Here is a 13,045-nt window from a genome sequence, read left to right on the forward strand (position 1 = left end):
AGCTGGGGTGACGCTGCTCTGGAGTGCAGGGCAGCAGGAGCCAGGGTGATGTCCCCGTGGGGTGCAGAATGATGGGAACTCAGGTGATGTCACCCTGGGGGAGGGACAGCTGGGAGCTGGGTGATGCCACCTTGGGGAGTGCGATGACAGGAACTGTGATGATGCCATTTGGGAGGATGGGACATTGCAGAGCCGCTCTGAGGCGTGGCACAGTGGGGACCATGACGGTGCCACCCTAGGGGACAGGACAGTGGAGAGCTGGGCTGATATCACCTAGAGGTGCAGGACAGCAGGGAGATGGGATGATGCCACCCTGGGTGGCAGGATGATGGGAACCGGGGTGATGCCACCCGGTGGGGATCGGGACATCGGGGACCGAGGGTGCAGGACAACGGGAAGTTGGGGTGATGCCACCCTGGGGGACATGCCAGCAGGAAGCTGGGGTGCTGCCACACGGGTACACAACACCGGGGACACGTCGGTTCCCCAGGAGCGCGGACACCCCAGCAGACCCCGCAGCCCCCTGCGCCGGGGGGCGTTCCCGGGCGGTGCCGCACAAAGGCCGCGGTGCCCCCGCCCCGGGGCCGTCCCGCAGCCCCGGGGCCGCCCCCGGTTCCCGGCCCAATAAACGCGGCCGCATTTGAACGCGGCGCCTCCCCCGGGCCCGCAACGCTCCGAGCGCTGCGCTGCGCCCCGCCAGCCCCGCGGCACCGGCAGCGGTGAGGCCCGGGCGGGAACGGAACGGGGGAGGAACGGGAAGGGAAAGGGGAATTAGCGAGGCTGGGCGCGGGGGGAGCGCTGACCGGCTCGGTCCCTCCTCCGCGGGCGGTGCCGGGCCCTGCCCGCCCCTTCCCGTCCCGTCCCGTCCGTTCGCGGCGGGCCCGGCCGCGTGTGCGGGCGGCGGCACCGGGAGCGGCGGCCAGGTGGGTGCCGGGGAACGAGGGGCTCTGCAGGGCGGGGGGTGCTGCGGGGAAAGGGGAATGCCGGAGGGATGGAAGGGGGTAATGGGGTCAGGGTTAGGGGGAGGTTTGCTTCCTCACAGCTGCAGCGCGGCTTTGGGGTGGCTGTGGGTGGGTGACACCCCAAGGGTCCCCTCGGTGCTGGTGGCAGTACCGAGAGTCACTCGCCCTCCTGCCAAGGGCACCGTCCCTGTTCCCGGAGGGATGCTCCGGCCGGGCTGAGCCCTGGCAGCAGCCGGCTGCGGCCGGAGGAATTGATGACGGCGCTTGTTTTGTCATCGGCGGAGCTGTCGTTGTCGCCAGGGTGGCAGACAGCATCTGCTCTCTGGTCCCCAAGCGTGGGCCCGTCTCGCTTGGAGCATCCCTGTAGGGATGGAGCCAAAATCCACAGCCCCGGAGCACCCCGTGCCGGGATTTTAGTGGGTGACACTCTGGGTGTACCGTGCTCCTCTTCCTCATGTGCTCCCCGATACGGAGCCGAGGAAGGCTCTGGGCTCGTTTCGCCGTGATTCAGCAGAGCGGGGCAGCTCTTTCCGAGCTCCGCGGGGATTCCCGCATCCCTCCTTTCCCCGGGATGGCTGGATTCCCGCACCCCACGTTCCCCAGGATGGATGGATTCCCGCACCCCTCCTTTCCCCGGGATGGATGGATTCCCGCATCCCGCGGGATGGATGGATTCCCGCATCCCGCGTTCCCCGGGATGGATGGATTCCCGCATCCCTCCTTTCCCCGGGATGGATGGATTCCCCCATCCCTCCTTTCCCCAGGATGGATTCCCGCATCCCTCCTTTCCCCGGGATGGCTGGATTCCCGCACCCCACGTTCCCCGGGATGGATGGATTCCCGCACCCCTCCTTTCCCCGGGATGGATGGATTCCCTCACCCTGCGTTCCCCGGGATGGATGGATTCCCCTATCCCTCCTTTCCCGGGATGGATGGATTCCCCTATCCCTCCTTTCCCGGGATGGATGGATTCCCGCATCCCTCCTTTCCCGGGATGGATGGATTCCCGCACCCCGCGGGATGGATGGATTCCCGCATCCCTCCTTTCCCCGGGATGGATGGATTCCCGCATCCCTCCTTTCCCCGGGATGGATGGATTCCCGCATCCCTCCTTTCCCCGGGATGGATGGATTCCCGCATCCCTCCTTTCCCCGGGATGGATGGATTCTCGCATCCCTCCTTTCCCGGGATGGATGGATCCCCCCATCCCTCCGTTCCCCGGGATGGATGGATCCCCGCATCCCGCGTTTCCCGGGATGGATGGATTCCCCCATCCCTCCTTTCCCCGGGATGGATGGATTCCCGCATCCCTCCTTTCCCCGGGATGGATGGATTCCCGCATCCCTCCTTTCCCCGGGATGGATGGATTCCCGCACCCCTCCTTTCCCCGGGATGGATGGATTCCCGCACCCCTCCGTTCCCCGGGATGGATGGATTCCCGCATCCCTCCTTTCCCCGGGATGGATGGATTCCCGCATCCCTCCTTTCCCGGGATGGATGGATTCCCGCATCCCTCCTTTCCCCGGGATGGATGGATTCCCGCACCCCGCGTTCCCCGGGATGGATTCCCGGGAATCGCTTTGTTTACTCCTGCAATAATCAGCTTTGTGCCTCCTCCACCTTGGGCTTTATCGCGCCCGGGGCTCCCCGAGTCACCGCCGGGCCACTCCAGCCCCGTTTGCAAAATCAAACCAGATGGGCGCTTTGTTTTTCCTTGCGGAGGGAAGGCTGGCAGTGAAAAGCCCCATTACAATGCAAATACCGGCCTGGCGTGAATATTCAAACGCTGCGCTGCTTTTGAAGCTCTTTACATAAATTTATAGCGCTTTTATAGCCAGCGCTGCCCTGCTAATGTGGGCTGGGGCTTGGTTAACAGAGTCGCTGCTCTCTGCCAACTTTGGAGGGTCTGGGGGTGTTTTTGGGGTGTTTTGAGGGGAAATTATGAGCGTGGTCAATGGGGAGGAGGAGCTGCCAGCTGTAAGGGTGACTCTGGTGCTGACCCTTGAAGAGCTGGGCGTGCTGTCAAGTGATTTAGTGACATTAGGGTTCTTCATTGTCCTTTGGGGTTCTGTTTTTCCCTTTGGTGTCTCGGTGTGACCCTTTGTAGGGCTGCTGCTCCTAGAAGGGATGGGGTGTTGGGAATTGTCCTGACAGGGTGTGGGGATTTTGGGGTGGGCACAGGGACAGGACACTGAGCTTTTCTCTCTGGTGGCCAGTGACAGGACCCAGGCAATGTCTGGAGCTGTGTCAGGTTTAGGTTGGGTTTCAGGAAAGGTCCCTCCCCCAGGCAATGGTGACATTCCCAGGGCTGCCAGAGCTCCAGGAGTTTGGATAACACTCCAGGGATGCCCAGGGTGGGGATTTTGGGGTGTCTGTGCACGGCCTGGAGCTGGATTCCACGATCCCTGTGGGTCCCTTCCAGCTCAGGGAATTCTGTGGTTCAGCAGAGCTGCTGATGGCTGAGATGGTTCATTAGGGAGGGAGATAATGAGGGTGAGACAACCTCAGCTCTGCCTTTCCAAGGGCTCCACGGTCTGCTTTTGGTGGCTGCTGGGCCTCTCATACAGCCCCCAGCAGTAAAACCTGGGCTCCTGGTGGGTTTTGCCAGCTGTGTTCACATCAGCCAGGCTGTCACAGGTGCACCGGGAAGGGAAAGTTGCTTTAAATTGCTCAGGTGTGGCCAAGAGTGTGTCCCCTCTTCAGCACAGGGGGACACTCAGAGCAGTGACATCCCATGGAATAGGTGCTCGTGTTTTGGAGGTGGCCACGGGATGCTGCCCTGCTGGGTAATTACTGCTAATTACCAGGCCCTCATTTGAGTCGAGGCAATCAAGAGGAGCAGTAAAAACATTTTCCTCACTGTCCCTTGGAGGTGATGACTTCAGTGGAGGGCAGGTGGGGATAAGGGCAAGGTACTCACAGCCCTGGTTAGTGATGCAGAACATCCTCAAGATCCCCAAATCTCCCTCCTGTGCAGCAAATGTAATTTTGTATTGTCCTAGTGGAAGCTCGTGGCTGGGGGTTGGCCTGAAGTGGCCTTTAAGGACCCTTCCAACTCAAATAATTCTGGAATTCTGTGATTCATCCTGCTTACAAACACCCCCCCCCAAACACACACCCCTCAAAAAAAAAAAGTAATTGTGCTAATTGTGGTGTTTCTCCTTGCTGATGCCATTGATTGACCAATCTGTGTCTTCATTAGCTCCAGGCTAAAGTTGCTATCGATTCCAGGCACTTAAATATGCGAGGCAGTAATTACTGTTTGAGCCTATATTGTTGGAGTTAAATTTAGCTGAGAATTTAGTCCTCTCAGGCCCCTACATTGTGTGCCGTGAAGGTTATCTGGCTCTCAGGAGGGGGTGGATTTAAAAGCAGGAAAGAAATGCCGGTGCAAACTTCCTCTTCTCATCATCATCATCATCATCCCGGAGCGCTTTGCTTCCCCGGGCTGCCAATAACGAGAACAGAAATAATCCAGAAATAAACCACACAGAATAATGTGGTGCTGGCTGTCCTAAACATGCACTTTTCAGCTCAGGCTGGTCATTCTGGAGGGGTTGAAGCAGCACAGAAGGGCAGCAATAAATCAGAACAAAGTGATGCCCTGTGCAGGGACCATCCCCTCTCCTGCTGGCGGGGGACTGGGGAGCCCCCACTCAGCTGCTGCCTGCCTGCCCCTATTATCCCTGCTGCATCTCAGCTGCTGGCCCATCTGGAGCAGGGATGAAAGGCTGCCCTTTCACGGGGCTTTGTGTGCTCTGCCGGGTCCCCCCTTCCCCAGCACGGCACATGGATGGAGGTGGCAGCGCCGCCGGGCTCTGGTGCTGCTCTCGTTATCTGACTGCTGCCCATGCCAGCTCCTCAGGTAGGAAGGAAGCTCTGGGTGGTTTATTTTCCCCTCGCTGTGGAAGAGCTGCTGAATAATTCAGGCAGGAGAGAGGAGAGGAGAGGAGGCATCTTGGGTCACCTTGCGCAGCCGGCTGCGTGCCGGAGCCGCCTGCCTAAGATGGAGGTTGAGCAGGATTGCAGGATGGCCGGGCTGCTGGCAGCTCCCGGGGCTGTCTGAGGCAGGTGGGCACCCAGCCCTGGCTCCTTGGCCCTGGGAAACAGGGAACCCCTTCCCCAGGCTCTGCGGGGGTGGCTGGTCCCTATAAGCTCTGATTGTCCCTCGGTGCGGGGATGTGTGAGGCTGCCCTTGCCACAAACTCACCTGGGCTGTAGGGCAGATGTGGCCATGCCCCTGATGCTCTTTTCCTTTAGGGACTGGGGTTTTCCTGTTATTTTTTTGGGGTTCCCAATGCTGGATTTGCCCAGGGTGAGTTTTAGGGCTCTATGCTGTTGAGCACTGTGTCCCTTTGAGCTCTGGTTGTCCCCTGGCGCGGGGATGTGTGAGGCTGTTCTTGCCAAAAACTCACCTGGGCTGTAGGGCAGGTGTGGCCATGCCCCTGATGCTCTTTTCCTTTAGGGACTGGGGTTTTCCTGCTGGTTTTTGAGGGTTTCCAATGCCCAGGGTGAGTTTTAGGGCTCTGTGTTTTTTGTGGCATTCTGTCCCTCTAAGCTCTGGCTGTCCCTCACCAAAAACTCACTGGGCAGGTGTGGTCCACGCACCTGATGCTCTCTTCCTTCAGGGATTGGGGCTTTCCTGCTGTCTTTTGGGGGTTCCCAATGCTGGATCTGCCCAGGGTGGGTTTCTGGGCTGTTGTGGCCCTGAGAGGGGTGATCCCAGTGCTCCAGCAGCAGGGATGCTCGGGGATGTACTGGCAGGTGGCATTTATCTCTCTGCGCTAACTGGGGGAACTGGTTCTGCTCAGGGGCTGGAGACATCTCGGGGGGGCAGGAGGTGGCTGACCCTGTAGATAAGAGGTTCAGAGGTGCTTGGGAAGCTCTGTGGGGTGGAGTCATCCTGGCTGTGAGTTTTGGGGCGGCTGGAATGTGCAGGCAGGGCTCCCTGACACCAGGATCCAGCCACTGCCGGGCCCTGGGGGTGCAGGTGGGGAATGGGGTGGCTGCTGTGGGAATGGAAACAAGTTTGTTGCCTTCCTCCTGCTCACAGGCACCTGAGATTTTGGCTGCTGCCTCCTCCTCTGTGAATGTGTTGTTGAATGTGTCTGTGCCTCCCTGCTAGCCCCAGCGCTCGGGAAATCAGCTCAAGATGGATTTAGGGGGCGAAAATAGGGCAGGGAGGGTGTGAGGCTCATGTGGAGGAGTTGTGTCCATCCCTGGAGTGCCCACAGCTGAGGAAGGACAGGCTGGGCTGTGGGCTCTGTCAGGGCACCAGCCCTGCATCCCTCAGCAGATGTGGGATCCAGAGGATGCTCTGCCCTGGCATCTGCTCCTGCAGCCAGGGAAATCAAGGACACAGCTGCTGCCCTGCTTGCCCTGGGGATTCCCTGCCTGGGCTGGGCAGGGCTGTGGAGCTGGCTGCAATGGAAGCAGCTCTGGGGTGTCCAGGAGTGCTGCTGGGGGCCCAGGGAGCCACAGGAACCCTTTGAGGAGCAGGGGGGGTTGGGGTAGGACCCCCTGTTTTGGGAAATGTGGCTGGCACAACCCCCAGCAGCCACAAAAGCAGAATTCCCAGGGCTGGCTGGTGTTGGGGTCATGGATGAGGCTGGGATGCCCATTTGGGGACACCAACTGCAGTGCCCATTGTCACCCAAGCACGGTGTCAGTGCCTGTTGTGCCCCAGGGTAGTGGCACATCCACACCCAGGCTGTGTGGTGGCACTGCTGCCACCCAAAGCCAGCCTGGAGCCCTGAGCAAACAGCTCCAGCCAAATCCTTCGTTTCAGACAGGGAATTTCCCTCTACCCCCTGCCAGAACAGCCCCTGGGGCTGTGAGCAGGATGAGAGGGGTGAAAGCCTGACTTGGAGGGGAAGATGGAGACCTGGGGCAAGCTGGGTCTGGGTTTTGTGTGCCTGCTGCAGGACACAGGAACATTTTGGCTGCCCCATGCTGCTCTGGGCTTGCTGCCTGTCAGACTCTGCCCTCAGCCAGGGCTGGACCTGGAGCACCTGAGGGAGAGCAGCACAAGGAGTGTGATGGTGTTCACAGGGGTCTTGTGTTGAAGGAAGAGATGAGGATCTGACTCCGTGTTACAGAAGGCTTGATTTATTATTTTATGATATATATTACATTAAAACTATACTAAAAGAATAGAAGAAAAGATTTTATCTCAGAAGGCTGGCTAAGAATAGAATAGAAAGGAATGATAACAAAGGTTTGTGGCTCACACAGAGTCCGAGCCAGCTGACTGTGATTGGCCATTAATTACAAACAACTCCATGAGACCAATCCCAGATGCACCTGTTGCATTCCACAGCAGCAGATAATCAATGTTTACATTTTGTTCCTGAGGCCTCTCAGCTTCTCAGGAATCAGAAATCCTGAGGAAAGGATTTTCATGAAAAGATGTCTGCGGCATGTGGAGCCCTTGGCAGCTGGGCTTGATCTGGGGAGTTTTTTCCCAACCTAAAGCATTCCATGGTCCCAGCTGTGTTTCAGGGGCTGTGTTGTGCTCCTGGAGGGGGTGGTTGTGGTGGGGGTCTGACCTGAAGGGTTTGGGCTGGGCTCTCCTGCCCTCCCCTCCTCAGCCTTTGCTCCCTGCTGAGCCCTTCTTGCCTTGTTTATCTTCTCACCTGCAGCACCTGGGGATCCCTGGAGCTCCAGGGAGCAATTTATCTGCTGCAGCTGAGCCAGACGAGCTGACAGGAGCAGTGGGAGGTGGCACACAGGGACTGTCCCAGCCACCTGGGCTGTCCCTCCCCGGGGTTTGGCTCTGCCTGGCTTTTCCCCCTGGCTCTTTCTGCTCTGTGGCTTCTTCCCCAGTGGGCTGGGAGAGGCTGGAGCATCAATACGGCCCCAAACAGCCTGGTGGGCATCTCCTGTGGGGTTTTTGCTGTCCCATGGTGCTGAGGGTGACCTGTCCTGTCTGTTCCCCCAGGTGAGCGAGGCAGGCTATGGGATGGATGAAGCTGAGCAGGACCAGTATGAAGCTCGCCTCAAGGAGCTCTTTGACAGCTTTGACAGCACAGGCACGGGCTCCCTGGGCCAGGAGGAGCTCACTGACCTCTGCCACGTGCTGCACCTGGAGGAGGTGGCCCCAGCCCTGCAGCAGACCCTGCTCCAAGGAAACCTCCTAGGCAGGGTAAGGAGCTGGGGGATGCAGTGCCTGCGTGCATGGGGTGGTTCTGGGGGGAGATTGATGGGTGTGATTTGTGTCTATCCAACATTCCTGAGGCTCTGGTGCTGCAGGACTCGTGGGGTTTGGTCTGGTCTGTTCAGCAGGGTGGGCTCAGGGCACTTCCAAGAGCAGAATTTGGGATAACAGGGGAGGGAACTGCTCTGTCTGCCCTGACTGGAGGTGGAATGAAACTCAGGTTTGGGCTGAGCCTTGTGCTCCGTGTGCTTTCCCAAGGCCAGAGCAGGTGCCAGCTCGGGCTGCCCTTGGCTCTCACTGTCTGTGTCCCCAGCTCTGCTCCTGGCGCTGCTGGCCTGGGTCACCTCCCCAAACCAGCTCACCAGGTGCTCAGACAGGCTCTGAGCCACCTGGGGTGGGACAAAGCCCTAAATCCAGGGCTTGAGCCTGTGATTTACCCTGGCTTAAGCTGTGGTTAGGCTGGCAGGGCTGTGTGCAGTCACGGGTGTCTCTCTGAGGTGCAGAATGCTGTCCCACGCTGTCTGAGCCACCTCTGTCCCTATTGCCTGGTGCTGGTGGCTTCCCAAAGCCATTCTCCAGCTGTGGTTGTGCCTTTATGGGGTTAAATCCCATAAATCCCAGAAGCTGCTGCCCTTGGGGGATCTCCAGGTTCAGCTGGGTGTCCTTGTGCTCAGAGTGCATCAGCTCCTTCCCTGGAAATCACCCTGAAATCCATCACTGCTCATTAAAATCACACAAATGTGGAGCAGGGCAGCCAGGCAGCCATCCTGGCTCCAATTCCCAATCAAACTGCAGCTCTCACAAACAGAATAATTCCTTTAATGATCAGAGGGGTTTTTCCTTTTTCCTCCTCTTCCTCGCCTGCCCTGGGGCTGCAGCTCCTCTGCTGGCACTGAGTGGGGCTGGGATGGATGCAGGTGGAGGTTGTTGACCTTTAGAGCTGCAGTGTGGCATTTTCTGGAGCACCAGAGACTTTCTGTGCTGTTGCCATCTTGAGCATGGGGCTGTTAGCAAAGAATCCCAGAATGGTTTGGGTTGGAAGGACATTAAAGATCATCCAGTGCCACCCCTGCCATGGCAGGGACACCTTCCACTGTCCCAGGGTGCTCCAAGCCCTGACCTTGGACATTTCCAGGGGTCCAGGGGCAGCCACAGCTGCTCTGGGCACCCTCCAGGGCCTGCCCACCCTCCCAGCCAGGAATTCCTTCCCAATATTGAATTTAAATCTATTTTCCTTCAGCTTACAGCCATTATCCTATCCTGGCTTTGCCGCCTGTGGGATGGTGGCACAGAGAGAAAAGGACAGATGTGGCTGTCAGGGCACCAAAACCCCCATTAAAGCATCCCAAATGCAGAGTCACACTCACCCCTTCCCAACCCAGAGCTCCACCCCTGCCATCCCATTTTATTTCACCCTCCCTTTGTCCCTGGGGATGAGTTCTCCCTCCCAGCCTGGCACAGAGCCTCTGGACAATCCCTGTCCCTGCTCCCCAGCAGCAGCAGCGGTGACCCAGGTTTAAGCACAAGCCTGATTTCAGTTTCATGGCCCTGGTGGCATCCTTGGGGTGTCCTGGGGAGAGCAGCAGCAGCCCCAGAGCCCCCTGAGCCCAGGCTTGTTGCACCTGCCCCTTGTGCTGCAGATGGTCGCAGCCTTTGTGTGTCTGCACTTCCAGGGGCTGGGATTTATGGGAGAGCACTGGGAGGGGGCACTGGGGGAAGGTTTTGTGTGCTCAGGGGCTGCTCGTGGGGCCACGTGCTTGTCTTTGTGCTGGGGCCCTGCTCCAGGCATCAATGGATGCTCTGGGGTCGTGAAATTGTGGGATGGTTTGGGTTGGAAGGGGGTTTTAAAGATCATCTAATTCCAGCCCTCTGCTCCGGGTAAGGACTGGGAGCTGAGTGTGACCCTGCATTTGGGATGTTTTAATGGGGGTTTTGATGCCCTGGGATCCAGAGAGGGGCTGGAGGTGCTGCCTGAGGTGGTTTAGGATTTAATGGGGTCTGGTGTGGGGGTAAATCCGCAAATCCTGCTCTGACTCGTGGGCTGGAAGTGCTGCCTCCCCTGAGGTGTTTTGGGGATGAATGGGGTCTGGTGTGGGGGTAAATCCTGCCCTGACCTGTAGGTTGGAGGTGCTGCCTCCCCTGAGATGGTTTGGGAATTAATGGGGACTGGTGTGGGGTGTAAATCCTGGGGCTGGAGGTGCTGCCTCCCCTGAGGTGATTTGGGGATGAAGGGGGTTTGGTGTGGGGTGGAAATCCTGCCCTGACTCGTGGGCTGGAGGTGCTGCCACCCCTGAGGTGGTTTGGGAATTAATAGGGTCTGGTGTGGGGTGTAAATCCTGGGGCTGGAGGTGCTGCCTCCCCTGAGATGGTTTGGGATTTAATGGGATCTGGTGTGGGTGTAAATCCTGCCCTGACTCGAGGCAGAGCAAAACCCCTGTGGGAGTGTTTCCCTCACACACTGTGCGTGCAGATGGTGCTCACAGCAGTTCTGGTGTGCCTCAGGAAGGTTCCTTCCCCTCACCCTCCATGGCAGGGGTGAGGGCAGTCAGTTCTGGGGTGCCTCAGGAAGGTTCCTTCCCCTCACCCTCCATGGCAGGAGTGAGGGCAGTCAGTTCTGGGGTGCCTCAGGAAGGTTCTTTACCCTCACCCTCCATGCAGGAGGGAGGGCAGTCAGTTCTGGGGTGCCTCAGGAAGGTTCTTTACCCTCACCCTCCATGCAGGAGTGAGGGCAGTCAGTTCTGGGGTGCCTCAGGAAGATTCTTTACCCTCACCCTCCATGGCAGGAGTGAGGGCAGTCAGTTCTGGGGTGCCTCAGGAAGGTTCTTTACCCTCACCCTCCATGGCAGGAGTGAGGGCAGTCAGTTCTGGGGTGCCTCAGGAAGGTTCCTTCCCCTCACCCTCGATGCAGGAGTGAGGGCAGTCAGTTCTGGGGTGCCTCAGGAAGGTTCTTTACCCTCACCCTCCATGGCAGGAGTGAGGGCAGTCAGTTCTGGGGTGCCTCAGGAAGGTTCTTTACCCTCACCCTCCATGCAGGAGTGAGGGCAGTCAGTTCTGGGGTGCCTCAGGAAGGTTCTTTACCCTCACCCTCCATGCAGGAGTGAGGGCAGTCAGTTCTGGGGTGCCTCAGGAAGGTTCCTTCCCCTCACCCTCCATGACAAGAGTGAGGGGATGGGTGTGGCTGGGCCTGTCTGTCTGCCCTCTCTGTGCCCTTTAATTAGCAGCAATCCAGAGGTGTCTTGGGGACAGTGCAGGGATGGGGATGAGCTCTGGGAGCCAGTCCCTATCCCTGGCAGTGCCCAGGGCCAGGCTGGATGGGCTGGGAGCAGCCTGGAACAGTGGAAGGTGTCCCTGCCATGGCAGGAGAGGGATGAGATGACCTTTAAGGTCCTTTCCAGCCCAAATCCTGCTGGGATCCTGTGAAGTTGGGCGCTCCAGGCCCTGTCCTTGGGGCTGTCCTTGAGCAGGGATGGGGAGCTCAGGTTTCACCTGCACCACTGCATTCCCAGCCTGCAGCAAGGACAGTCTGGCTGGGCTTTCACTCCCAGCTCCCTGCAATGACCTCTTGCAAAACACCCAAATATCCTTCCCCTGTGCCTGCAGTGCCCTTGCTGCTCCCCTTGGTGCCCTGTGGGCTGGGGCCTGGGCTGCCCTGGTCTGATGGTGCTGCAGGAGTGGCTTGCTGGGACCTGAGGGGACAGCTGGAGCTGTGCCAGGGCAGGTTTGGGTTGGATCTCAGGGAAAGGTTCTGCTCCCAGAAGGTGCTGGCGCTGCCCAGGCTACCCAGGGAATGGGCACAGCCCCAGGGCTGCAGGAGGGTTTGGACAGCACTGCCAGGGAGGCCCAGGGTGGGATTGTTGGGGGTCTGGGCAGGGCCAGGAGCTGCCCTGGATGATCCCTGTGGATCAGGATATTCCCTGAGGGTGAGGATATTCCCTGATCCCCATCTTCCCCAGCAGACATTGCCCTGTGCAGCTTTCTGGCTGGAAGCAGTCTGCAGGCAGGGGCAGAGCCCTGGGGATGGGGTTTGTGCTGGGGACCAGGGCAGGGAGCTGCAAGGAGCCCCTGCTGCCTGTCCTGGCTGTGCCAAGGGCTTTGTTCGCATGGCAGGAGCAGCAGGTACCCTGGCACAGGCTCCCAGCCCTTTCTAGTGCTAATCAGCACAGCTTCACAGGGAGTTGGCTGTGCAGGGACATTGGGGTTTCTCTGAGGATCCAGGGTTGCTCAGCAGCACAGCTTTGGTTGGTCCCTGAGTGCCTGGGCAGGCTGGGCTGAGCTGGCTGTGCCTCTGCTGCTGGGTTTGTCCTGTTTGATTTATTTGTTCTGAGAAAATTCTCCTTGCTGGGTGCTGCCCTGGCTGTGGGGTTTGCAGGGCCCCCAGGTTCCTCCAAACCCCATCCAGCCTGGCCTTGGGCATTTCCAGGGATCCACAGCTGCTCTGGGCACCCTGTGCCTGGGCCTGCCCACCCTCCCAGCGAGGAATGTGGGTGCTGTCCCTGATCCTGGATCCACATTGTTCATCACCTTCCCAACCCCCATGTCCTCCTGGCTGGCTGGGATCAGCCCCAGATTGCTGAGAGACCCCATGAGCAGACACACAGATGAGCAACACCAAAACAGAGCCATAAAACCAGAGTGGTTTGGGCTGGAAGGGACCTTAAAGCCCATCTTGTTCTGGAAGGGACACCTTCCACCATCCCAGGCTGCTCCCAGCGCATCCAACCTGGCCTTGGGCACCTCCAGGGATGGGGAACCTGTGCCAGGGCCCCCTAGCCTTGCAGGAGGATTTCTGTAGGATTTCTGCAGCCTTTGTGGCTTTGCTGTCCCGTGGCTGCCTGGCCTGGCTCGTGCTCCAGCCCAGCTCCCATTTTATCAGTGCTGTTTCTCTCTCTTGCACTCTGTGCCTGCACACATCCAAGGTCAGAGGTGC

General features: G+C 58.9%; 1 protein-coding gene across 4 annotated transcripts in view; it reads left to right on the plus strand.

Moving 5' to 3' along the window:
- Positions 1-671: 671 nt before the first annotated feature.
- NIN (ninein) overlaps positions 672-13,045 on the plus strand; it is a 68,695-nt gene continuing 56,321 nt past the window's right edge. For 3 of the 4 annotated variants that reach the window (XM_058026439.1, XM_058026441.1, XM_058026442.1), the window contains exons 1-2: positions 672-719; positions 7,903-8,106. In XM_058026439.1, the coding sequence (XP_057882422.1) occupies positions 7,924-8,106 (183 nt within the window). In that variant the 5' untranslated portion in view covers positions 672-719; positions 7,903-7,923. Of the gene's footprint in view, positions 720-887; positions 924-7,902; positions 8,107-13,045 lie in introns of those variants that run through there. The other variant, XM_058026440.1, reaches the window with a different exon arrangement.

The sequence above is a fragment of the Melospiza georgiana genome, chromosome 6, assembly GCF_028018845.1.
Source record: "Melospiza georgiana isolate bMelGeo1 chromosome 6, bMelGeo1.pri, whole genome shotgun sequence".
NCBI classification, from domain to species: domain Eukaryota; kingdom Metazoa; phylum Chordata; class Aves; order Passeriformes; family Passerellidae; genus Melospiza; species Melospiza georgiana.